This window comes from Gavia stellata, chromosome 30 (assembly GCF_030936135.1).
Source record: "Gavia stellata isolate bGavSte3 chromosome 30, bGavSte3.hap2, whole genome shotgun sequence".
Taxonomy (NCBI): domain Eukaryota; kingdom Metazoa; phylum Chordata; class Aves; order Gaviiformes; family Gaviidae; genus Gavia; species Gavia stellata.
This window is the reverse complement of record NC_082623.1, coordinates 2,709,141-2,736,783: the sequence shown is the minus strand read 5'-3', so window position 1 is coordinate 2,736,783 and position 27,643 is coordinate 2,709,141. Positions and strand designations below refer to the sequence as shown.

General features: G+C 42.1%; 1 protein-coding gene across 1 annotated transcript; it reads right to left on the bottom strand.

Annotated features, from left to right (window-relative positions):
* Nucleotides 1-218: 218 nt before the first annotated feature.
* SRPK1 (SRSF protein kinase 1) lies at nt 219-27,643 on the bottom strand. The gene is made up of 16 exons (XM_059831026.1): nt 27,364-27,643; nt 27,202-27,262; nt 15,298-15,416; nt 14,163-14,271; nt 13,648-13,735; nt 13,345-13,432; nt 11,731-11,837; nt 10,895-11,060; nt 9,633-9,658; nt 8,922-9,135; nt 8,204-8,632; nt 6,641-6,741; nt 5,605-5,712; nt 4,183-4,252; nt 3,649-3,741; nt 219-2,728 (listed from the first exon to the last, which is right to left on the bottom strand). Exons 1-16 carry the CDS (start codon nt 27,641-27,643, stop codon nt 2,544-2,546), a joined length of 2,244 nt encoding a protein of 747 aa, XP_059687009.1. The 3' UTR covers nt 219-2,543.

Genomic DNA, 27,643 nt, shown 5'->3' with positions numbered 1-27,643 from the left:
TCCCAATACCAGCAACAGAATCTTCACCTACACCATCTCCCTGCATCTCATTCTGGAAATCAAAACTAGGTGCTCACTAGCAAAGAAAATTCAATCCACAGGCCACTAGCTCAGAAAGAACAGTCTTACAGAGGGAACATAGGAGGAATAGGGCTCAGTTATTAAATTATCTGTTTATTGTACGGCTTTCACAAAGAAAAAAAGACAAAGCACCCAAGTAGAAAGAATAAAAATGTATTTTCCTTCAGGTTTTAGACTGACACAGCAAGTACAAATCCTTTAGTGTGAGCACTTTACGGCAATTTGGAAATTTAACAAACCCCAAGTGAACGAGCAGACGGTACAAGACTGAATCCTGACGGCTGCTGCTGCGGGTCTTCAACTCACAAGCTGGCTCTAGCCTTGGCTATCACGGTAAAAAGCCTCCTCCTCCAGTCAGGGGTGGCAGAGGGAAGGGAAGGAGCTCTCAGAGTCGAAGCGTGCAGACCCCTTCGAGGAAAAGTTCTTTAATCAGCCAGTCTCAAGTACACAGGACTGGGTGAGCTTTCAAGACAACAGAAATTGTCTGCCCTGCCAATGTATCTTCACAGTATGTAGACAGTGGGTATTTTGGAACCCAGTCCTCTCTGCAGTCCTTCTGTAACACATATGGAAGTGACACACAACTGGAAAACTCCAGATGAAAGGGAAAAAGTAAAATCAGCAGTTTAAAACTCTTTTGGTATGTTACCTTTCTTTAATTTTAGATTATATGCATAGAGAACCTGGTCTACCCCTAAAGAACATGCAGCATGATTTGCATTAACAAGCCCAATCAGGCACTGGACTGGAAAAACTCTTTTCAAGTGAATTAAATGACACCAAGGTTTATGAAGGAACGATCCTTACAAACCAGGGTTTCCAAACACACGTACAGAAGTGACACCTAACAGTGGTCTTGGCAGCTTTGGCAACGTAATCGTCTCGGATAGCATCTGTGTGGCCTCCAGCACGCTCCTGCAGCAATTTCTATCCTCTGAGAGCCACCACGAATCCAAAGGCCTGTTTGGTCCACGGTAAGGAAGTGCCTCTGAAGTTTCAACGCTGCCAAATCTTGCTTTAGAGTAGAGTAGAATGCACTGAATCTGGAATAGGATGGGCAAGTCTAGAAGAAGCCATCATATTAAAAAAAACTAGCAAATGCCACAGTGATTTAACTTAATTAAAATTAACCTATTTACTCATTATATCCACCCCCCTCTGAGAAGTTTATATATAAACCCCACAGAACATTTTTACTTGGGGTAACTCCAGAAACAGCTTTAATCCAGTATCTGTATGGAAAAGTCAGTTCTCTCCCGTTTCTGCTAGCTCTCCTTGTGCTAATGGCCTAGAAAATAAAAGGCAGTCCCATCCGGGGAAGTTATTTCTGAAGGCCAGCACCTGAAGCAAGTTAAAAGGAAAAGAAATCTTTACACCGGGCCTTCAAGTGTTGATTTTCAAAGTCAAGGGCTATAGAGATGCTGCCACCCTTTTCTTGGTAAAAAGTGAATGGTCAAAAATTAAGAGCCAGAGTAGACTGCATCAGTGAAAGCCAGTCTTTCACAGATACAGCAACCGCCTCAAGCAAGGCAAAAAAGTGCCAGTAAGGGATAAAAACCAAAAAACTTACAGCTCACTAAAACATTAGAAGAGTTGCCTGCAACAAGGCTACCTCTCTGCAGCCAAAGAGTGCACCCATCTGTATGCTGAAGATTGTGCGTTGAGTCGGTTCCAGCTTTTGCTTATTTTGCTTGTCACCTTTTAGTCACAGGCAAAGGCATTAAAGTAGAAAACATCACCGAGTTCAGAAACTATTCTGACTATCTGGGCACAGGGAAGGAAAAACTAAACGGGACAGGGCGCTTCGGAGGAAGAAATAAAGGATGCTAAAACCTAGGTTTACATAGCTCTTTTCAAAAGATTTAAGCAGCTAGAACTAAAGAAAAGCTATGTGACTGGAAAGCAAAGAATACAGTAGACACCTAGAAAGTGATGGAGGATTTGGAGGTCTTTGCTCTACAAGGAACTAACACCACCTCGGTGCCATCTGTTACTTCTCACCCCATCACTAGCTACTGGATGAACAGCGGGAAATTGACTCCTGAGTCAGTGAGATAAGGAGGCCTTGGGATCTTCACATCCCCCTCATGAAGAAAGGAGAGTTGAAATTTAGCTAAGGGAGCATATCTGAGCACAGGTGAGCTCACATCTGTAGCACACGGTGATTAACAGTGAGGAGATTCAGAGAAAAACTTCATATTCTAGTCAATTGTCTTTGGCGAAGCCCAAATCAAGGCAAAAACACAGATGATGATGCCCACTGGCTGAGGAGAGTCCCCATTGAGTCACACAAGCAAACTCAGCAGAACAGGTTAGATTTATCTAAAATCTTGGAAGCCTTGAAGGAAGAACTTCACACTGAAAACGAACAAGGAAAAAAACGGATCTGGGAAGGGGCAGCTGGGTGCATGTACGCTATGCTGTAAACCAGAGTGTAGTGCCGTGGCATCGGGTTGAAGCCTCTATGAGTTAAGCCAGGGGTGCCTGAGACACTCTGCTGCTGTAGCTCGTTTCTCTGGGATCAGCTCCAACATAGGTAATAAGAAGTCTGTGAAGGCAGCTGCCTCATCTTGGGACCACTCGTATTTTTCCACCAAGACTTCAAAAAGGCCCCAGGGCTTCAGTTTGGTGATGTGCTTCAGATCACCTGAAAACCAAGACAGACAGGTTAAGCGCAAGACATGGGAACACAGCAGCTGAATAAAATAGGCCAAACAGCTAAACAAAACAGACTGAATTCAGAAACTGTTCTGAGCAGTTGGGCACAGGGAGTATAACATGGTAGAGCATGCTGAAGGAAGAAATAAAAAAAAACCCCTAGAACACCTTTTCTATCTGCTTTTGAAGACTGTCCCAGAAATGTACTTCCTTGAAGGCTTCTTTTTTCCCTCCTGCTATTTCCGATCCAATATCAGCAAATACTGTTTAACTTCCTTAAATCACCAACTATACCAGTTGACATGACAGATATATACTGTGCCACTGATTGTGGAATACATGCAATACATGCAGCACTATTTGAGGAAACAATACACTACTAATAAAAAAGGGTTTGTTTTATTAAAAAAAAAGTATTAAACTAGGTCAAAAACTTCTTCTTGAGACTCAATAAATTTCTGGGGTACTTAAGGCTTTATGATAATGATATCATGCGTCCTGAGCAACATGGCTCAGGATGCAAGGCACTATTTAGGTGACAGGCATGTTGTCTAGAAGAAAGTTGTCTAGAAAGACTTCAAAGGAGAGTCAACACCTCGAGTTGACAAAGATCAGCTAAATAAAGCTGAATCAAGTCCGAAGAGATACCTACAGTACTCTCTTTCTACCTGCTGCATTTGATCTACACCAAGATGTCAAGTCCTAGGATGTAGGATACTTTTAGCAGTTAGACAAGAATGCCTTCTATTTAGCTGCAGCTTTACCGAGAATGCCTTTCATAAAAAAAAGGAAAGACTTAAAGAGGCATCTTTGCTAGCATCTATTGTTAATCGGCATTTCCAGCAAGGCACTCGTGTATTTGGGGCAGGGGATGCGGGGATAAGTGACACTGGCTTTCTTTCCTTTTACCTTTTTTGGTGAAAAACTCCTTGGAATATTTTCCTGCCAAAATGAGCTTGCGAGGTATTTTCCCCAGAAGTTCTATGATCAATGCAATGTGATCTGCATTTTTTCAAAAGAAAAAGACAATGAGACACATCCACACAAGACATCTCTACATCTCAGTTTCCTTCTCTGTGATCCAAGTACAAAGACATCATCTCCCTTAAAAATTACTTTGAGATCCACCTGAAATCAGTTTACAGTAGATGAGGACAAAGTCAAGGGGCAAGGGGGGAAAAAGGTAAGGGCCATTTGAGAAGCAAGATAGAGAATCCAGCGTTAAGAGGAAGGGAAACATCAGAACAAGAACATGGACTTTATTGCATGGTGGTTTACCGCAGAGACTTAAGTACAGTTGTCCCCTAACACCACTGATTTGGGTAAATGATCTTTTTGCAAGGAGGCTTTGCATTGCTAACTCATAAGAGAAGGCTCATTCTGAAGAAGCATCCATTCTATTTCACAACCCATTTTAAAAAGGAAAGACTTGGACAAACACACCTTCATCCCGTGAGTAATCCTCCCCAGAATGAGGCTCGAACAGATAGTCTCCTGTTGCTAACTCAAAGGCCTAAACAAACAGAAATGAGCACGTTAAATCACTTTAATACACTTCACACACTGTTAGATGTGCTGCAGGTTGATTCTGCATATCTCTGTGGGCCAGAAGCAAAGCGGTACCGAGAATAACCTGTAGAACTCTAGTATACCATTACCGTCTCAAGATGTGAAATTACTTTGCAACATTTTAATGACTGCATTAAAAACATCATACACATCTATGATGTATTCTGGATCACAACATAATGCAGTATGCTTGTGTGAAATTGTACAAAATTAAGGCATTTCACACGCTTAGCCTCTCTTCCGCCTCAACAACATTTTGCTAAATGATGTCATGGCCAAACTGTAGATTTTTACAAAGATTCTCCCCTCCCTCCAAATTTCAGATATTAAAAAGACATTTTTCAAACAGTTAATCTCTGAACATTTGTCTGCAGATACGAAAACATTTTAAATGAGAAAAACATTTGCATTCATTTCAACTCACCACTCCTAAATTCCATGACACATTTACCTTTTGTGTATTCACTTTTACTCAAAACAGTACCTCTGACCTCCTGTATTCTTAGTTTTCTTTACGGACTGCTGTAGTCTAACTATTGAATTAGGCACTCGGAGTAACCACTGCATAATTTTGGCCACACATTCTGCAGAGACAACATGACCCTACTGCATTCTGTTTTACCACATTCATCAAAAGTTACAGCTTGTTTTCCAAGACAGTGAAAATGATTTCACTCACTATTTTCGAAGCTTAAGAAAAAATAAACCCCAAGCTTTTATTTGTAGAAAACACAGAATGGAGACACCAAAGAGACACATGCAGTAACTGACTAGACTGAATTTTTTTTTTTTTTAATCGCCATATTCTACATTTGCCAGCTATTACAGGAACAGCTTCAGCCTTGTCTCAGCATTACTCAGCTTATAAAGTGATTCCAAACATGCAGAGGATGCATATGATTAAAATACAAAATTATACTGAAGACATCAGTGAACCAGTGCTGGATGTAGCAGGAAGGATCTTTTTATATGAAGATTTTTGTTTTCAGAATTGCATAGTTGTCTCGTTTTCCCACAAAACATGAGGACAAAGTACAATCATATTTGAAATCTGCTGGTGCTGTACAACAAAACTAACCTTCAAAAGAAAAGCTACACATGGCAAAAAAAAACCCAAAAAACCCAACTCTGGGATGGAAACATGGTATTCGGCAAGTTTGGAAGTTGGCTGAACACCTGTGAGGTTTTTTTGCCAGGCTTGGCTAGGGGCTCGGCAGTCCAGGGTGTGCAGCACACACGGGTTTCCCAGAATACTCCGCAGAAAGAGTTTAAAATCCCCCAGATGACGCCACTCACCATACACGCCGTGCTCCAGATGTCAGCAGGGGTGTTATATCCCGATCCTATCAACACCTCCAAGGATCGGTACTGTCTTGTCTGGATGTCTTCAGTGAAGTGCTTGTGCTAAATAGGAAAAATGTTTTACTGAACAGTTAGAGACTGTTTAAAAGAGGAGAATCGACAACCTGGAAGGCCAGAGCAGGTCAAAGCTCATTCCCATTACATTTCAGCTGAATTTTACATCATCATTAAGTATTTCCTTGCATTTGCTACAAGTACTGTTTAAATGCTCTGAGACACTCCTCCTGAAGTAAAACAGTCCAGCAATTTAGAGGAAAGCAAGCCATAAATAGAATAAGGGAAGACTGTTTCAGAAGCTGCAGCCTCTCCTATCCGATCATGACAGACAGGCCATGACTCAGCTACCTTAAAGCAGATAAGCAACACCAATGTAAGAGACCACCTTGCCAGACACTGCAAGCCTGATGTGCAATTCTGAGTTTGAGACTCCTCTCTCCCGCAAGATCTGAAGTATTTTGCCGTTTAAGAAGCCAAGTAAAATAGACATTTCTTCTATTTGAAATGTCAAACATTTAAAAGCAGCACAGCACAACCAAAGAATAAAACTGTTTGTGAGCCTCTTTCATGTGCTCATGAATCCACTGAAATGGTTTGACAAGCTAATGAACCACAGAACTAGCACATCAGAGCCATTGTTTGCAACTTTCTCATTCTCCAGGAGAGCTAGACTCCTTCAGAAGTTTCACATACACAGGTTTCTACACATTATATGTGACACTGTTCACAGGCCTATTTGCAGTAATCTAATGACCAGTGAGGCACCCAGAACACAGGCTGAAATCCTATGTTAGAGGACCATTTCTTTCTTTGCGCCCCTGCTTCCCCCTCTTTTTTCCCCAACATGGTTTCCAACTGTCACTACTTTCACAAGCAGGTCTAAGAATCTATTTTACAGATTCTTTTCCATCTTGGCATACTGTGAATGAATTAGCAGGTTTAAACAGTCAATGTGAAAAGATTGTAAACTTACCACCCAGCAGGCATTTCCTAAGTCAGCTATCTTCACTTTGAGCTTATCTGCATTCTTGGGCTCAAGAGGATTAAGAAGGAAATTCCCAGCAGTTGATTTTCCTAGAGGCAACATGTACAACAGCTGATTAAAGCTACATGGACAGTGTCACCATCTGTCATCCAAATCCTATCGTCCTCTCCCTACCCAGGAAGGGTTTTGCTTACGGATCAGAACTTTTCATTCCTCGAAGCCTAGGTATAAAAATCAGCATCAGTCTGCACTATGAACAACAGAGCTACCATTAAGACCCGACCAGTGTTACAAAGCAGAAGGACAAGTAAGCATATGCAACAGTGACTGTTTCCCAGCACTCTTTGCATAGCCTCAAAAAGCCTGTCTATATCTAGACAGGCTTTTTAAATAAGGGCATTGCCAGAAACAAAACAAGCCTCTCTATCCTGAAGTCTTCCTAAATCTTTGAAGAAGGAGAGTCTACATATTGTAACATTTTTGACATATCCATCACTCACTGCTGCAACACAGACAGTTACAAGAGCTAAAGTATATATTGGGAAAACCTCAATGACACAGCAGAGAGCAAAAATATTAAGTCACTAAATTATATCCAGCTGTAGCTCTAAAGCAATTTGGGAGAGAGCTGTGAGAAGCAAAATACACCTAGTAATCTAGCACAGGCATCCAACTAAATGCAGTTCAAGTTTCAAAATCTTTAAATTTCACTTGCTACTTTTCACCCATGTAATTCCCCAGCAGTACTCTGCCAAGAAAATGCTACAGAAATTTTTTTAAGAAGTACGAATGTTAATTTCTCCCTCCTTCTCCAAGCAGGTACACTTCACCTGACCTGGACTCAAAGATGCAAAAAAGGACAGTTTTATCTATTGATTCAAATTTTTTAACACACACACACACACAGGGAATGTGTTTAAACTGCTGTACACAACTGTGTGTCTTATGTCCTCCTAAACCGACAAGACTTACAGTTCTTCCCCCCCTGAAACAAACCATATTTAAACAAAAGCATTAAGGAGGTTTTTTCCCTAGGCTGTATACGCTTTGTTTCAGTCAGGCTGCATTTCCAGTTCTGGGAAAACATTTACACATCTCAAGTAAATGAAAGGAGTTACCTGTGCTCCATGTTAAGAACAAAACTACCAGAACACAATGAACAGAACTTCTCATAATTTAACAGCCAGTGACAATTTGTAGACTTACATTGCTAGCTATTAATGAAACACCACATAAGCAACACCTGATACAAAGGAAGGAATGTTCCTATACTGAAAAAGAAATGGATAGGTACTTTTTAAAAGGGGGAATACTTATGCATTCAATAATCAAAACTAAGGTACAACTACAACTGGAAGCTACAAACAGCGAATGTCTCAGGAGAAGGACCATCAGATTAATTACTCCTGGCAGGAAAAGGCTCAAACAGGTGGTTCTGATCACTTCAGCCTACAAAATGGAAGTTTCTATTAATAGTCCGATGGAGTGTTGTAACACAACTCCCCCCCACCAAGGAGAAAGGAGCCCTTTCTCACAGGGTTCCTCTTATACCTTTGTTGTCTGACGGGCTATTATTCTCATTCTCGTCCTCTGAAGGTATCTCTGTCCGGATGCTTTCTTGCAAATGGTTAATCTCCTGCTCATTGAACGATCGCTCTTCGTTGGACATGGGCTGACACACCATGGAATCTTCTGAAACTAAGGGCACGAACGAGTCCAACATTGCTTCTTGAGGCCTGTTCTCTGAGTCACCATTACGCTGACTGTAATTACAACTATGGAAGTTCTCCTTCTTCTGTGTGTGAGGGTGATCGCCACAGTCATTGGCATTATGAAGGTCATCCTCAAGTCGCACAGACCCTTGATTGCCGGAGTCTGGGAAGTCCGTCATTTGTATCACTCCATTGCAATTTATTTCTGTTACGCATTTTTCCACATTGCTTTCCATTAGAATAGGTTGCTCTTGTACGATGACTTCAGCTGGAAGAGTGGAAAGGGAGAAGATAGCTCAGTATGTCTAAACAAAGTAAGAGCTGAAGCTTGGTTCAGGGAGCCCTCAGAAGTAGGTAGTTCTCAAAACATAACTGAACACATTCATTAATTAATTCAATTTGTAACAGGAAATTTCCTAACCTCTTTAGATGTGTAGAACGCAATGCAAAGGGGTTAAATGACAACAGCCACCTCTACTAAAGGTGCTCACTCTGCTCATGCCAGCATGAGTGAAAAGACAACACTGTGCTATTTTAGCAATAGTTTAGGTCCATACCTGTCTTTTTGCTGACATTTTCCTCTGGTGGACTAACTTTTATGAGCATTTCCAGAGGGCTCTGAGCTTCTTCCTCCTCTTCAGGCTGTGTCTGCCCAGGGCTTGCTTCCTTCTCCATTTCCTCTATCTCTTGCATTCGCTTCTCTAGCAACTCAGCCTGCCGTTTCTGCTTCTTTTTCAACTTCTTTTTTTTATTCTTTGACATTTTGTCAGCCTACACAGAAGCAAGCACAGAAAATGGACTTCCTTCATATTTAATAACGCTAAAACTCATCAAGTTTTAATTTATTTTAGAGCTGAGGAAGCAGTCTGGGATGAAGACTCTCGAGACAGATCTTGTCCCAAATAAAAAGCAGATATTAAGGTTTTTGGAGCAGTTGCCTATGGTTCTTATCAGTGCACTTCTGTCCTGACCTGAGAAACCTACAGTATTGTCCAAATGAGGGATCTCAGACTCCACAGACAGTCACCTTCACAACAGACCTTGAGACCACAAAAAAACTACTTGTTCTGGTAATATATGAGCTAATACTACTTACATCTCCAAGACAGCATTGAACCTGATGCCTACATCTATGACAAACACAAATAACACTTTTCCTTCTGGTATGATAAGGTTGCTTTTTTCTCTTAATGCTGACTGCATTATGAAACAATGCAGTAGATACTGTAAGTAGATGGATACTCACGCACGAAAGCTGTTACACTTACTGGTTTTGGCTGTGGTGCAGTGCTCACTGAAAGGGAAAGGAAGATCAGTAAATTAGTATGTTTATAGCCAAAAACTGCAACTGCATTCTTATCTTAAGGTAAGCTTTTTCCCATGTGGCTTGGTAACAACACTTCAAAGGTACCAGCAACTGTTATTTCAAAGGCTCATTTCTCTACAAAAGTACAGCAAGAATAGAAAAATGAGAAAAAACATTAAATGAGTAAATGCGTAATTAAAATTCCAGATAGTAGACTTGTTTGATTGATATCAAAGACTTAAACTTCCCGTCATGCAGCTTCATTTACTGCATGTATTATCCACCTTACTGAAAAGAAAATGCAAACCAAAACATTAAAATACCAAAGTTAAGAGAGCTTCCCTGAGCTAAGCTGTGCTATGATGGGCTCAGCTAAACGTTGGTGTTGTAAGATTATGACTGACAGAGCCTTCCAACACATACTGCAGTAGTTCTTGAAAACTACACACTGGTTCAGATGGATATTCTGAGGATTCACAGAATGACTAAGGCTGGAAAAGACCTGTAAGATCATTAAGTCCAACCACCAACCCAACCCCACCATGCCCACTAAACCATGTCCCACAGTGCCACGTCCACACGTTCCTTGAACAGCTCCAGGGATGGTGACTCCACCACCTCCCTGGGCAGCCTCTTCCAGTGCTTCACCACTCTCGCAGTAAAGAAATTTTTCCTAATAGGAACACGAGGAACTAGGAACAAGGGAAAATTTGCTCTCAGATCTTTAGGGATGTTCGCATGTCAAGGAAGCTGTTTCCATTACAAGTTTTTCAGATTTCTGCAAACTGACAACAGGTAAATCATCCTGTTGAGACCCTCACAAAATGCATTTCCAGCATTATGCAATGAAAGGAAATAAACTTTTGAAGAAAACGTGAGAAGTACCTCACCACATTTTCACTCCAGCATTATACTGAGTGCACTAGCATTTATGCAGTGTGTGCTATACAAGACTGACTGCCCTACCACTTTATCAGTGCCAGATTATCTGTGTTAAAAGCACGCATGTATCCTTCCTCCATTTTTCTTATACAAATGACTGCCTTCCTGATCATCTTTGAGTTACAACTTATGACTGACTTCACAATTTACAGTTGGCTTTTCAGAGATTACTTGCATTATTGTTCCACTGTACTCAATTAAGAAGTTTTCCCTAGTAAAACTAGTGATGATTTGGGGGTATGGGGGGGAAATAGCACCAATTTTCAGGAGAAAAAAAAGCACCTGCAGAGCCAGATGGTGGGGGAGCCCCAGATCTCTGCCACTCTGTTGCTTCTGCAGCCAGCCTGCGGATATACTGGTCGTTAACACACAGAAGAATGTTCTCAGGTTTAATATCTGTATGAATGATTCGACATTTTGTGTGCAAGTAATCCAGACCCTGAAGAACCTGCAAACAGGAGAGAAGGAAATCGATCATTAGAAAAAGCAAAGAATGAGCAAATTGAGAGTGAAGTGAAAATACAAAATTGCCTAGGATGACCAATGAACCTGAAGGACTTCTGTGTTTGACAATACTCCAGGTTACAGCTAATGTGATCAGTGGTTACTACTCAGTTCCAGAAAGTACAGATTTGCATACAGATTTTAGGTATGAATTTAAAATACCGTCTCTCTACCCTCATAACTTACCACAGGTGAAAATCTAATCTTAATACCCTACAATAAAATCATGCTTTCTTCCTCCTCTCTACCTCACATGTAGAAAGAGATGTTTCTTCTTAGGCAACCATCCAGTAGGAAGAACAGGTTTCTCTTGCTCTTCCCATCATTAAGCACCACAACTACCATGACAGTTTTAAAAAAATACTTGCACTTACGAGGAATAACCAGAGGTTAAAAAGCAAAGCCGGCCTCCCATCATGGTTTAAGTGTCAGAAAATAAATATCTGTAGCAGAAGGCTTTTGCAACAGAGAAAGGAAATATTAACCCAAGAATGATTTTTTGCATGAGAGATACACCACTGATTTTTAACTTCTGATTTCTTGGATCTGAGAAAGATTGGTGAAAGAGTTCTCACTGGGTCGAGGAGAACAGCGCAGTCAGAACTGGAACTTACCTGTTTGATGATCTTTTTGACGCAAGGGAGTGGAAGCCCTTGATAATTTGACTTGATGATCCACTTCAGGAGATGATGCCCCAGCACTTCAAACACCATACAGATATCTGGAACTCAGTCAAGGAAAAAGATGGACATCCTGACCCAAGGAGCCCTGAATTCCCAGGACTGAGGATCAAAAGAAATCCATACCAATTAAGTGTTTTATATTAAAGAACCCTCATCCTTCTGACACAGCTTAGAGAAGCTGCCTTCCTTAACGGCACCATCCTATCCTACACATCAGCGTTGTTATCTAAAACCTGTAATACACAGGGTTGGAGCTGGTTAGGACAACAGTCCTAATGCAGCAGTAGCGATCTCCTGCTTTGCGTGGAAGCCAGTTACACAAGCAAGTGTGTATTAGTATTCCCTGCTAGTATTGAGACAGCTTCCAGCCAACAATGTATGTTTTGGAACAGCCTAAGCTCTTGCCCCAGGCAAAACTCAATGCTAGATCGCTCTGTACCAGCAGTACCCGAAAAGATAATAAAATTTCCATTTCATAAGTCATCTTCAGAAAAAATAAGTTACTTTCTCCACCCTCCCTTGCCTCTTTGCCAGCAAAACAACCCTTTGACAAGCCTGGACTTCAACAATATTTACATTATCTGCTTTTTGTCTATAAGATCTCAACAGCTATAGTCACTCTAGTGACATATTCAGTATTGTGCGTTTGCTTTAGAAGCCAAACTTCTAGGAGTTTATTAGGCTGATTTTCTTCCACGCTAGCAGAAAGCATGCATGTGTTTCACAAGAGTGAAAGAAATACAAGATCAAGTTGACATTTACTTGGTGCTAGGTACTGGAAAAAAGTTGACAGAGGAAATACATTATGGGGCTACTGTTTTCTAAAAGTGTTAGAATGTTTATACCCTACAGCTCGATTCTCTCAAGTAGCCTAGTTATTCTCACTGAAATAAAGTTCAAGGTACTGCAAAGCAGAAACACGCACAAAAGTCCAACTTTCAAATGTTACGGGTGCATTATTAGGACTTGCCAGAAATCACTGCCTATTAGAAGGCTGTTCACAGAACTACAGGGGATTTTCAAAGCAATACACTTTAAACATCCTAACAATGTTGATAAAGCCCAAGGTAAGATGCTTCCGTATCTAGAAAACCACCTTATTATCAAGTTATAGACTGCATGTGTTTGCTATTTTTAATTACTGATGTTAACATTTTGTACTGCTTTACTTAAATAAAGTATTACTTATTACCAGGCTGCTTGCAAAATTGAGGGGTTGAGATAGATGGGCTCTCTTACCACAAAGGTACCTCAGACACTAAGCCATTCAGTCCTGATTCACAAACCAGATGCAGCCACCCCATCTCTCAGGTCAAAAGCATGACTAAGCAGCGCTGTCTCCATGACTTAACGCATATTATGTCAGGCTGAACGATCATTCTGGATCTGAGTTTAGCAGACAGTTTTGAGGCAGATGATTCTATAGCAGGTTTCCTTGGGCAGTGAAAGGGATGCCGAGGCATTGCTCACCAGCCCCGACATGACAGCTACCCAGGGAACTCCCATCTTTATGCAATTCTTTGCCTTTATTCCACAAAAGGATACGAGAACCATTAACTCCTGAAATCTTGAAGTCATCTAATAACTGAACAACTCGCTCTTTACTTGGATCATTTGGATCACTGTTGCGGACCTGCAGAGAAAAAGAGGATTAATTTTGTGTTCCTTGAGGTCATTACTAGGCAAGAATGTATTCTGAAGTCAGATCTACTGCACTACTGTTAGGTTCCTACGCAAATTCTTTGCAGCTAGATGATCCAGAAACATCAAGCACATGACTAATGTGAACACCCCAAAATCAATTTTAAAAAAATTTACAAAAATTGAACCTCATTCTCAGGCACTTACCGATTTTAGCAACTTGATTTCATCCAGTGCTGTTTCTGTGTAGTGCTCCGCACTCTTCACCACCTTCATTGCCACAAATCTCCTCCCTCTACACACACGGTAAGCAAATTGGAGACTGTTAACACTCATACAAAGAACTTACTCTCCAGGATTATCCTAATTCTTTTGCATATAAGAGAGCTACTTATTTAAAGGCATCATGGAAAAATAAGGTTTAAGCACTCATGAAGATTATCTTTGGGTCTCTTTTTATAAAACATCCATGTTAATCATTTCTCATAAAAGGAAATAATAGGTCAGACTGTTGAACACGAGTACTCTTTCCACATGTATTGTTTGTCCTGTTAACTCCCTCCCAATCACTTGCATGCGCAGTATCAAAAGAAGCTTCTGTGTCAGGATGTGGACAGCTATGTTTTGTGTTTTTATCTAAAAGTAAAAAGATGCTTTCCGATCATGTTTGTACAATGCTGTACATTCCCACCAGAAACGCTAGCTAGAACAGAAGGACTTACTGGATATCCCAGGCCAGCCACACAGTGGAGAAGTGGCCCCATCCAAGCTTCCGAATCACATGGTATCGTCCATTAAAGAGATCTCCTATTTTCACAAGGTGATAACCACCTACAAAAACAGTGGGAAGTTGATGTATCAAGAGATCGCGCAAGTGCTGACGAGCAGGTACGTGGAACAAGCATCACAACTTGAGGCAGACTTATTTGATGTGTTTAAATTTTTAATCATATAAACAAATGCAAATGTTTCTCTAATTGGATCTTGCTGGAACAAATATACAGTGTATTAGAGGAAGAGCTGTGAACAGCCCTCTAGTTGATTGAAAAGTGTGTTTTTAATATAATTGAACTAGAATGACTGACTTTTCCTCCTTTTCAATGTAGGTCATCACTGCAGCATCACAAAAGATTCTTTTCTCAGTGAAAGCATTTGAAGGCTGCTAGGCTGACCACCTTTGGAAAACACAGCTTATGATGTTCAGTAACAGAATCTTACACCTAAATATCTGCATCACTTTTGTATGCTCTATCCCCATAACATGAAAGAGTAATGCACCCAAGATCCCGACGGAGTTTCCCTTGCAACTGCTTTCCTGACTGAAAGACACTTTGCCATTTAACATCATGGCTGAAAACAGGAAACTCTCCTCCCCGTACCCCTAGTATCTCTCAGCTGCTGACTACACAGGAGGATTCCATGATGGAAGCAAAGACATGACAAGCCAGACAAAGACACAAGGGAACTGGCAGAAAACAGAACAAAGAGAAGAATCTGTAATTGTTAAGGCATAAATTTAAAAAGTGTCCTTTTTCTGATGAAAATCAAGAAGAAATTGAATGCCTACTTGCTTTTACCATTTTTGAAAGCCCTCTGGCACAGAGGAAAAGCTAATAGTTTTGAACGCATGCATTAAAAACAGCTTTCCAACTCGAAATCTTAACTGATACCAGAGGGGATCTCTGAGAATAGTTTCTCCATTTCAGGTTAGCTTGAAAAGCGTTATTATTGTCATGCAGTTTCAAAAAACACTTAAAATAAGAGGGAGTCTATTTTCCTTCTCTACAATAGATGGGAAGTCAAGGGAATTTCTTGATTACATTGAAAATCCTGCACCTTAAATGGGCAAATCCTCACCTTTACAGTAATCATTTGGATCCTCTTGTTCATCGTCATCTGATCCCAGGATTTCTTCCTCTTGCTCTGGAAGATCATTCTCTGAATGAGCAGCAGGGCCCCGGTGCTGAGTGTCGGGTCTGAAAGAGAACACACTGCATGTCTCACATATGTTACTCTTCAGTTCAATAGCTTTCATTTCACATGAGGGATTGCTGATAATGGAGGAGATGTAATATTCAGCCTTAGGAAGAATTATTTTCACATTTATATGCTTTTATTCCTAAGCTAGTATCAAGGTAGATAGAGACAATTTTTCATATACTAGTGAGAAATACAACTTAATGCCCTAGATTCGCTTTTATAGTGGAACAAAGAAAAGGCCAGACAACACAGTGAGTTAAAAGCTTAGTGATCCCACCAAAACGTTAGCCTCTTTGAAGTCCTTTTCAGTCTTTCATTCAGTGAGGACTTTTCTAAAGCAAATTTGTATTTTTAATGTTACCTCATATAAAACCCAACAATTTAAATGTTGATGATTGTTATTTTAAAAGACTAACATCAATTAATCCTTACTACTTTGGAAAAAAAATTAAACCAGTGTTTTAGAACTTGTGTCGTTTGTCCCTCTCACCTTTGAGGTCAAATGAACATTTAACAATTCTTCTGCTTCTAACACTTTAAAACTCTAAAATCCCTAATATTGCCCTTGACTTCTCCAGTTCTCATGTGGTAGGCTAATTTCTAGTTTGTCTCTTCACTGAAGGTCTAAAGTCTGTTACAGTTGTCTGCACTACAGAGAGTGGGAGCACAGAGAACAGATGTTCTGTAAACCCTTCCAAGAGCTTCTGATTGCAGAGGGATTGAAATCAGGCACTGAGGTGGTATTTTTTTTCCCCACTCCTACATTCATAAATAAAAACATAAATTTTGTGCATTTAACTTTTCACCAAATGTGCTGCTTCACGTTCCTGCTTGTGAAGCGCACACTGGCAAAGGCCACCTCATGGCTCTCACACATTTAGGCTGTGTTTGACTTCCCCGAGCTAACACAAATTGCTATTTCCCCCATGCCCCAACGCCTTCTTCATGGCAGCACACTGCTTACAGCCAAACAGCTCAAGAAATTATAATATTAAAACAGGTCAGTTATTCACTTTGCAAAGCATTACACAGGGAATGGTTAAATGTCTACAAAGTTTAATCTTCAATATCCTTTTGTACAAAGCAAGCTTTATAACGAAAACAATGCCTATAGCCCATTTGCATTGGCAAGATTTAATGGCAAAGTACTGCAGGATATCAACATTAAACTTTCTTTTCTTAGAAGTATGCGATAATAAAAAAGCTGGAGTCGTCCAAAGAGGTGGGCAACACATTTCTTTAGAGCAATGACGTACAAGCACGAGATAACATTCTTTACAATGAGCTTCCCTGTCAGCGTCAATTAGCGGAAGTTTCTTGTATTGAAACTATTGTTCCAGCGAAGCAGCAGATAGAACCGATGCCCTCCACCACCCTATTTCAAATTCAACTCGTTTTGCTAAAAGATGGAGTAACTGCTGAGACAGCCACTGGTTATGCCAGTGGATAAGCTACTGCATGTGGGCTTTCAAATGCAGTTTTTACAGCTTATAACTGAGTTGGAGTCCCGTGCATCATATCGTGGCCGTATTAACTAATCTTAATCCATGGAGCAAATTTAGTATTTCAATTTTGAGTCGTTATACAGCAGAATGAATGTCCAGCATTTACCTACTACACATGCACTCTGCTGAGACTTCATACATTAAATACATTACAACACATTAAAACTACGTCCACCTTAAGTGTCTAGGAGCATAAAAAGGAAGAAATTATGCGTTCCAATCTGATCATGACTAAACTTGAAGCCATTTACAACCTGGAATTGAAGTTCATTAAAGCAGAGAAGAGCTACACAGGTCATCCCGGGCACAACCAAACCACCTGACATTTACTTTCAGTCTGTTGTTAGAGCTAGGAAGTCCTGCTGATTTTTAAATTCAGGAACAGGTAAGCAATATAGACTAGTGGTCGCAAACCATAAAACAAGACTGCCAGACAGTCCATTCCACTGTTGCCAGGCTAATGAGACATTTATTAACAACCCTGTAGCCTGATCCAGCCCCAAGATATTTAGTATTTAGACTTTTTCCCCTGTGAGCCACAGAATTACAAGTCAGGGCTAGGAAGAGGAAGCGGCGGGGCGGGAGGGGGGGAAGTCTGTGAGGTCAAAAAACTACTTTAAAACTGCTGCATTCCTTTGGGGACAACTGAGCTACAAATAAAGTCATAGACTATCCCCAAATTAAGAGCAGGTAGCAAAAGCAAGAAAGGGCCATGGACAGAATGGTTGAAGGGGAGACTGGATGCTCATATATAACAAATCTCACAGACAGGGTGGAGACAACCAGAACACAGAATTGGACAGAAAGGAGAATTTAAGCCCAGTAGCCACACCCATAGCGTTAAGTAGTAAAGAGTAATTCGCCCCCAGTGCTTTTTCAAGATTGTCACTTTTGTAACTGGGCAAGATGTAGGAGATTAGAACACATTCAAAAGAAAATTCATCTTAAGAACCACTGATGCAGACATCATGCCATTCTGCAGTCCCAGTGCTTCTCAGTAATAGTAATTTCATGCATCAAGGAAGAAGTTACTGGAAGCACTAAACCCCGTTCTCTTGGAAGGTTTCTGCACCCCTCCTAAGGGGCTGACGAATCATGCTGCTGACAACCCCGTACACGACACACCCTGTAGTCTGCGTCTGAGTCTGTCCTGGGGATCCAAAGGCATTTCACTTCTGTATTATAATCTATTATACCAACTAATGCGATAGTGAGCTGTATTCAGGTCACATACATTTCTACAGTGCTATTTCCTTCATGAAACCACCTCCAAAACACATCTCATTCCTTTGCCTTCCTGTGAAAATTCATTAGATGTTACATCCCACCACCTTCTTCCCCCAAAGTGACCACGTCAACTGCAGATACGGATTAAGACAGACTTAATCAGGGCAGAATATGTATTAATACCGAAGAAAAACTGATACACAAACCCACAACCCTCTCGTCTGTCTGCTTCGCTCACACAGATAGTACTCTAAAAGGCACAAAAGGCTGCTAAAGACAGCAGAAAAATCCATACTCAGTATTTAAAGATGACAGCTGAAACAGCTGTCAGCAATATTGCAAAATGCAGATAAAATTTATAAAGAGCCTACAAAAAATGGTTAATGGTTTATGCATTAAAAATCAAGTGTTCTAGGGTACTTTTTTGTTTTTACAGCCACCTCTGTTCTACTTAAGAACACCTTGATCACCTTTTACTTTTGCTCCCTCAATGTGCTAATTAATCACCAGAATTAACTGATTCACAGGGTCTCTTTACAGCTATATAGCAATATTTTACTTAAGGAAAACAATGTGGAACAGCAACGCTAAGGCAAAATGCTAGATCTTTTATGGAATTTGTGTGAATCCACATCTAGAGACCCTCCCCTAAGTCCTTATTCTCTTGGTAATGCCTGAAGAACTGCCAGTTCACGAGATGAAAAAAAAAAATTAAAGAGGGTAACCTACCTGCATGAAGCACGGCCTCCCATTGATAAAGATATTCCCGAAGACAGCCCAATAGTTTTCGAAAGAGCCATTAAAAATCAGATGCCACACCGTTCAGGAAGCAGGGGGACATGAACGGCAGGCGGAGGGGCTGGTTCTTCTCGAACGCAGCAAAGCTTTGTGCAGGAGCGAGGGAGAAGAGGGATTTGCCTCCACCACCTAGCTGCAGATGCACAGCACTGCATTGCAGGTAAAGGGCCTTGCAGCAAGGCTGGGGGCTGCTCTCAGCTCATCTTCCTGCAAATTCAGTCGTGTTAGGGGTTGAGCGTAAGTAGATTCATCTCCTCCTCTTGATGTTTACCTGTCTCAATCTTCCCTCTAATGAAATTAGAAATTCAGTCAGATACTTTGTTTCATCTTCCTGAACAAGCCGGTTTTATTTGCCTATTCAATAGTCCACTGGATTCAAAGCTCGGATGAAGACAAGGATCATGGTAATTGCCGACAGTCCAACCCTTTTGATACAGAAACACCAGCACAATCACACAAGAGGGAAAGGGCGTTCAAAGTAAAAATGAATTTTCTGAAGTAATTCCAAATCTCCCCATCCAGAGTTACAAGAAAAACTTATCCTTTATGCTTAAAAGTAACAAAACAAGCAGGAGAAGGAGTCAAATCTTCTTTAAAAAGGTGAACTGAGTATTTTTCGCAGCAGCAGGCACTTAACATCATCCTCTGACCATGTAGAAGAATTACCAGCCATTTCCTGTGCCTGTTTATCCTGCTGGTTTATGTAAGTGATAGGGGAAACAAGTCAGCAACAACGTGACATAGCAAGTAATAATTTAGAGATTTTTCTCTGCTACGGAGGACTGTTTATTAGTGAAAGACACTCCAAAGCTGGCTCTGCAGTTTTAAACCAAAAAGTTTAAAGAAGAATTGGATTCATCTGGTCGTATATCTAAAATACTTTCTCCTTAAAAGCCCACTGAAGTTTGAACATCCTTTTAACAGTTTAGCATTGCCAAACCTCTTCATATAGAAAAGGTGCTAACAACATGCAAAATTTTCCACTGTAGACGAGATTTTGCTCCACATTCATTGAATGTATCACCCGACGACTCTGCTCACCTCTGCAATGCATAGCAGGGACAGTAACAGTTATTTGCAGGAACTAAGATTTCAGTCACTCACTTGTTCCTTACAAAAAGCATTCAAACAGTTTGGAAAAAACACTTTTGAATTCTCTTGCCAGTTTCCCATTGAATCACTTATCTGGTCCACACACTAAAAATAAGGTAAAAAATGGCTAAGAAGCCTCGATCGCACAATGTGTGTTCTTACAGGTTTGCACTGAGGTAGATCCAACAGCACCAGGAGGACAAGAAGATGGGAGGCCACCGTCATGCCCGTTACCATAGACTGCGCAATGAAAAAGCACCGTTCTTTGTGCTGCGGAGTGGCACCAGCACGGGCTCCTTCGCTGTTCTCTATAAATTACAGCCAAGTCTCCACATGCAACTTCACCGTCAAAACTGAGAACTTGTCCTCTCCACCCCGATAACTTACGTAACAGAACACTTAAAGAGGTGTTTCGTTCTCCTATTTAAGAGCAACCTCTTAAAAACTCTATTTTGTACAGGAAGTATTTTTCCTTGTCCCCAAAACAGCAGAAATACTGTCCATACTACCTATCTACCTGCTTTGAGCAGATACAAAAGCAGATCCCTTCCACCTTCAAGCAAGGAAGGCAGCATACATTTAATCCAAATCACTTCTCTCACACCTATCATCCTTATATATGTGCTAACACAAACGATAATCTCCTTACTCCTCTTCACCTCAGTTTGCTGTCCCCTTGTTATTTGCAGAGATGACGCCCGTCTGTAGGAAACCAAAGACAATTGCTTTCCTAAATGATTTTTAAGCCGCCTGCAGCACAATCTTTATAAACACAGTAATTCCTTATTTGTGAGCTCAAATTACACATATGAAACATCCCAAAACAGAATTCAAATCAGTGAACGTAAGACTGATGACGAAATGTAAGACCAACGACAAATCCAGCTCAGACTGTAGGAGACGCAGATTAGAGTACTATAACACACCCTGGGACTCTTGCTGAAGGAAGCGTTGCTTTCCACCATAACCATCCAGCCAACGATTTCCAGGTCTGTACACCCACTGCAGCAAGATCTCGCTTCAAGTGCTGTTAAGGATTCCTTGTTTTCATTTGGGGAAGAGGGAGAAAAAAGCTCCATATGGCATGGTGAAAAGCCAGGATTTAAAAATCTCTCTCCCATTTTCACATCCGTGCATCAAGACAATGTCTCTAAGGGAAGTATGCTTGCCAGACTGCATCTCATTACTATTCCTTAGCGTGCCTGCGATTTCAAGATCATGTTAAGGCACATCCAGTCGGAGCGACTGCCTCCAACACGCTTACATGCAGATCTGCTGGCAAACCTAATGTTTGATGAAAACTGTAACTGTTTAGACTCAAACTTTCAGTATGAATTCAGGTCTGAAATGATAAAAGTATTTTCCTGCTTGTACGCACCTTACGTTTCTGCTCAAGAATTTGTGAAGTATTTGAGGGGGTTTGGGGGAATTATAAATCATAGATTATGGGGGACTTACAAATCTATAATCCACATTATTTTGTGATTATTGCAATATGCTCCTGCATCCCTGTTTTTCTGAATAAAGAACTGGCATTTTCTGCCAGTAGGGCAGACCCATGGTACTTGCTGCTGTAGGGCAGCCATCCCAGAGCTACAGGAATACCATTGTCAAGAACTTAAGTGGACTGGAGATGGTCTAACATTTAGTTTTGAAAGAATGGTGCTCAGAGGCACCAAGACATACTTTTGGTTAGTGGATCTGTGGGAGTTCAGTTTGAAGACAAGTAATAATGAATTTCACATGAGAACGGAACTAATGCACAAATAACAGAGGCAATCAAGCTTCTTGCTCCCCATAACCACTCCCCCACACCAGCACTTAAAGTGTCTGTAGAACCGTCTGCTATTACAAACCAAGGTACTTCCATGGAAACCAGTAGATCTTCAGTCGTTTCCTGTCATAGTCTGATAATCCCTTCTGTATTGGAACAAAAAATCCTGTGGGCGAGGCATTCTGACTCTACCTTAAATGTGTGTTCAAAATAATTACGAAAGATGTAGCCCTGGTATTAATTATGAAAGACAAGTGAGGAAAACATAATCCAAGGCAAAGTTTTGAGTAAGAAAGCTGAGGAAGAACCTGAGAGGGCTGTCAGAACTCCAGAGCTCCTCAAAGACAGCAGGAAAAGTGATACAAGCAAGACATACAATAAACTGGAAAGTATCAAACTCTACCAGCAATCTTCTGCTCCCTGGAGTGCATAGATGGAAAAATTACCAACTTCCTTGTCTCTCTGCATAGCAATTCTATCAAGGTGGAAGAAAGAAGTGAGGCTTCACTGCACATCAAGGAGTCTGCACAGAAAATTACAGATAACTGTAAACCAGCTTCTTGAAAATACTGAATATTGCATGCATTTGGGAAGAGGGAGAGGAAGCAAGACAGCGGTACACTACCAACTCAGCTTTGCCACTACACTCCTTCCAGGAGCAGAGGGAGCTGGAGGAACTATTGAGAGTCCTGTGAAAGAACATGTCCCACTTGGTCAAGACTGTAAGAAAGGATTAAATTCACCAGTGTACGCAGAATTAGAAGAAAGCACTTCAGATCACGTACATTTTTCAGAACAAGCCACATACTGTAACTGTATGGCTGCCACCACCTTTGTAATTATTCATGCTTACAGTAATAAAGTGTTCTGCTTTGAGGCACAATCGGTTCAACACCCCTTACACTGAACTGCTGGTTTTGTGCATTTGAGTAGGCCAACTTTTCCTGAAACGTAAAAGATGCTGCTGAAGCGAGACACTGGACTTGATGAAACGGTATTATCATCTGGGCCTGCCAAAGAAACACCCATCATCTACACATCATACGGGCCTGTAGCCCAGTCCTAGTAATATGCTTATTTTCTTCATTTCAGAGAAAATGAGCTATAATACAGAACTATTTGTTCAGATTCTTGTCTGTTTCTGCAACTGCTTTGAATCTGGATGGGTTTTTTAGCCCAATTTTTAAAACCTGGGTCTTAATCTCAGTAGTAACCTGAAGAGTCATTTTTTCCCTAGGACAAAGAGAACAGTTTGAGCTTCTAAGGGTTTGCAACGTACAACATAGACAGAAGAAAAAGCCACACTATTTTACTGGCTATTATGGTCTAACAATCACAAGTGCCTGATTCCATTACAAATACCAGAGCCATTGGTAAAGTACATCTATATTTGTATTTTAGTTCAAACAGAAACTTGTATTTTCAAATAGAAGCATTGTTTTGAAGTAAATACCACATCGTCCTCACCTATCGGGCTTTCGTTCACATAGCACAACAGTCTTAGGGCATAGGAAATCAATCTCTTTCAAATGAGAGCATGTAGATGGCATGTTCCAGCATCACTTCAGCCAAGAACGGACGTTCTGTCCACACCAGAGCTAACTCAAAGCAACATTCCCCTCCAAACAGGACGTGGAGCCTCCAAAAATCAAGCTTGTAATCTCCCATTAGCCTGCACTGCTTCCTACACAGACACGACCTTACTGCACCGAGGCATTACAAGCACACACGTGGCCTGGTCTGTGCCACGGGACCTGCAAAGCGAGAAGCAGCCACCTCGCGGTCGATGGAAGGGTGAGCTGTTGGGACACCCATCGCTCCTTCCTCCTGCTGCATTCATGGACATCCCCATCCAACACAGCCCATGAAACACCAGAACACAAGAATTCTGTTTTCAGTTCCCTAGAAGTCAGATGAGGAAAACTAGCACAAGAAGTGTTCTCAGGAAAGCACTGTGCAGCTCCCCCACCTTCCTAAGGACCTGGGAAATATTATGCCTAACATTTGCCTACCAATGCTGAACTCCAAAGAGATTAGTAACTGCTTCACACAAAGAACTGCAAAAATCTTCTGCATTTTTGACAATTGGGCAAAAATAACTACCTGAATGCACCTCACCAGATAGACTGTAAACTCTTCAGACAGCTGTAAGTTATTCAAGTTTTAGTAAGAAAAAAAACTTGTAAGCCCACAAGCTCCTTTTTTAAAGAAGGACTTTTTTTGAGTGCCTTTGGGAATCAACTGTTAGCGGCTGAGACGTTCACACCTCATGAAATGATAAAATTAATACATCACGTACTTCCCAGATAGCTTTCAGCAAAGCTATCTTTTGGCAGCAACACACATTGCAGTAGCCTACGTACCAAACTCCCCACGTTTTATTAGCAACTGAAGCTTTGACATACGTATTTCCTGACATATTCTTAATATTAAGGAAAAGGCCAAGTAGAAGCTTGCCTCTCATTTTCCAAAAATAATTTAGATCAAAGCAATTTTAATTCTGATTCCTTGGCTTTTTGATGGAAAAGGCTGAGATAAGAAGAAACTGAAATCAGTGCTTCACTCAAGGCCACAAAGCAACCCAGTGATAGTCAACATTACAACTCAGGATCGCCCTGTACCTAGCCTTGCTTTTTGTCCCTCCAAGGCATTCACCTGACACTCTCCCTGTCCTTCCTCCTCCTCAATTCTCACGGAAATGGGAGCTGTGTGGCAAAGGTACACAGCCACGATATTCTTCCAACTCCACAATGGCAGACACGGGACCGACGAGCAGGCTAGGCAAGTAGAAGCTTCCTAAGCAAAGATTTGAGACAGCTAGTTTCATGATTCTTCCAGATTACCAAAAGATTTGGGGTAGTTTTACTGGAGTGGGAAGACGCAGGTACGTCACCTTTGTATCACCAAGAAACTTTGCCTGCTCTCTTTCTGCAGGAGAGTACGTTAGGATATCAATAAAGGAGGGAGTGCCTTTATCAAATAAAACTTTTAAGACAGGAAGGACAGGAAGAAATACGAACATCCTGAATTTGCAGAAAATTAAGAACTTGGTTGACCTTCCCTAAAAAAAAAAGATCATGTACACGGAACTGTAATTAGTATTTACAAGGGTTTTCTGTAAATAACTAGTTTAGGGTGGTCTTGTCTGAACGTAAATAGCAGCAATTTTAACTACTGAATGATGAAAAAAAGCAGTAACTTTCCAGTTTTGTAGTATACACAGTCCATTTTGATTATTTCAACCTTTCCAAGTGGATTTCTTTCTGTTTTTACCGGATTGCATTGACACGGAAACTTAAAGAAGGTGCAGTTAATTTCTAAAGTGAAAGATATTGTGAATTGCCTTAAATCCCTTCAGAACATTCTCTGCATTTTTATACTTACCCACAATAAAACAATTCCTAATACTTACCAACCTTAACCTTTTAAAACCAGTTGTTTCATGCTTTTTACTGCCCTTCCTATAGAAAAAATTACATGTTTGTAATCTAACCAACTACCACGGAACATCAGACACTAAAAGGACATTCTATGTGGTTTGAAGTTTAGATTTTATGGAAAGAGTCTTGCAACAACCCAGTTAAACTTATTTTAGAAGATTTAACTAAAGCAGCTTTGTATTTAAATAGCATAAATGTCATGGAACTGCACCTAAAGTTAGAGGCTGACACTGGGGTTTTTTTGTTGTACAACCTAAAGCATAAAGTACATGCAAGTTTCTTTAATCTGAGGCAGGATCTAATAAACCTATGGTACCAGAAAACAGAGTTAAAGCATGTAGTTTAAGAAGATAAACGCAGCATTTTACAAATAGTACGGTTCTCCACTCAAATCGAGGTTAGTGGCAAAATCAACAGCTCAGCAGCAGTGCAGTTAACCTGTTCTGGCTTCATGGTTAAAAAGGATTTTTTAAAAGAAACATGCCAGCACTGAAAGTTACCATTCAGCAACCTCAGAATTTACACAGACATTAGTCTTTCCAATGGCAACTGTGGACTCTGTTGGCAGAGTCAGTATTGTTTGTCTGCAGCTGGACAAGAAAAAAAGAGAAAGTAACAGGTACAGAATTAAATAATGGATTATTCATTCAGAAATTAGAATGCGGATAATACTGTAGAAAGAGGAGAGCTCGTCAAAAATCGTCCTAATGCTGCCTTCAAGAAATACCAGGAACATGTACAAAATAGTGCGGAAACATAACACACATCTCCCAGAGAGTTTAGTTAATGCTCGTCACCCCTCAGAAGCCCCATCTCAAAACAAATGAATCTTTGCTGGAGACAACCAGAAAATTTTTTGAAATCCCTGTGATTTGTCAGAGGAAGTGACTAAGAAAGCGTTACTTTAGGCCTAAAGAAAAACCCTTCCAACTCCCCCCCCCACCCCCCAAAGCCTTACTTGCTAAATACCTTTGGTTCCTAAGCACCAGTGAGTATAAAACCTCCTGAGGTACCAGAGGTTTCACACAAATAAGCAGCATTTTACTGCGCACACAGCACCGGCTCTGGGATTTGCATCACCTTTCACTAGAAAGGAATCCGTGAGCGGCACTGAATGCAATGTTTAACGCAGTCTGGCGGGAGCCGTTGTTTAGTATTTACTCAAGATCTTTTAATTTTTATACCTGCATCCAAAAGTTCACCACATATAAAGACTTGTGAAATTCCTGTGGTGGGAGAGAAGCCACACGAGAGCACAGAAGTTAGAGAAAGAAGTAAACAACACATCACAGCGTTCTTACAGCAAGATTAAACAAACAAAAAGGGGGGGGGGGGGGAGAGTCAAGAGAAGCTGGTTCCTAAAGCCAGCAGCTACTCAACTGCTCCGGGGGGGTGCAGAGAGGAGAGGGGACGCTAGCAACCCCCAGCAGGTACAGCCTGGGGCCGAGGGAAGGAGCCTACAAGGACAGAGCACGACACGGAGCGGGTGAGCACGACTGCAGCTCCATCACCCAGTTTCGGGGCAGACGCAGGGAACGGAGAGCCTCCTTACACACCAAGGCCGCTCCGCTCCCCCCTCCACAGCCCGCCGAAGAAACCACGACGGGGGACGGCGAAGACCCGTGAAGTCCTGGGGAAAACCAGCCCCGGCGGAAAGCAGGGCGGCAAAACCCGCCGCCCCGGGCCACCAGCCGCGCCGGCTCCCTGCCTGTGCCGCGAAACGTGCCTTCAATTAAAGTCGCCTTAACAACCCGGCTAGCCCGAGGGGCTCGCACGCTCCTCCGCCCCGGGAGCGCCCGGTTCTCGCCGGGACTCGGGGCGCCGCAGGGCTCGGCAGCGGCGGGGAGGGCCGGGGGTAACAAAGAGGCGGCGGTGCCGGCGGGAGGCAGCGCCGGGGCCCGGCGGCGGGGGCTGCCGCCTGAGGGGAGCCGGGGGCCGCACTTACTTCCTCTGGGCCTTGTCCTTCTTGGCTTTGGTCCGCTTCTTCCGGGCCTGCAGCGCCAGCACTGAGGGAGAGAGGGGGAGAGAGGCGTGAGGGGCGGACGGCCCCGGGGGGTGGGGGCACCGCCCGGGGTGGGGGGTGAGGGGGGGGCCGCGCGGCGCTCACCTTTCCGCTCCATGGCCGCCAGAGCCGGTAGCCCCGGGTGCCCCGCGCGCCTGCGCGCTGCGCCCTCCCCCTGCGCCACGCCGGGCCGCGCCGGCCGGAGCATGCGCAGCTTGGGCCCCTTCGCGCACCACCCCGCGGCCGCGGCCTCGCCCTCGCTGGCGGTGCCGCTCGAGCTCCAGCTGCGGGGGGGAGCCACGCCTCCCCGCTCCCGGCCACGCCCTCGCCCGCCCGCCGCGGGGCGGCGCTCCCGGGGCGCCGGCGCGTCCTCCGGCGGAGGCAT

What these genes read in the sequence shown, in the direction of transcription:
- SRPK1 (XM_059831026.1), bottom strand. Translation starts at nt 27,643, where the DNA reads ATGCCTCCGCCGGAGGACGCGCCGGCGCCCCGGGAGCGCCGCCCCGCG. An exon ending in CCCACCATCTGGCTCTGCAG is followed by an intron (nt 9,659 to 10,894) that starts GTGCTTTTTTTT and finishes TTTCCCTTTCAG; the next exon opens with TGAGCACTGCACCACAGCCA. An exon ending in TAGCCCGTCAGACAACAAAG is followed by an intron (nt 6,742 to 8,203) that starts GTATAAGAGGAA and finishes TGTTGCCTCTAG; the next exon opens with GAAAATCAACTGCTGGGAAT.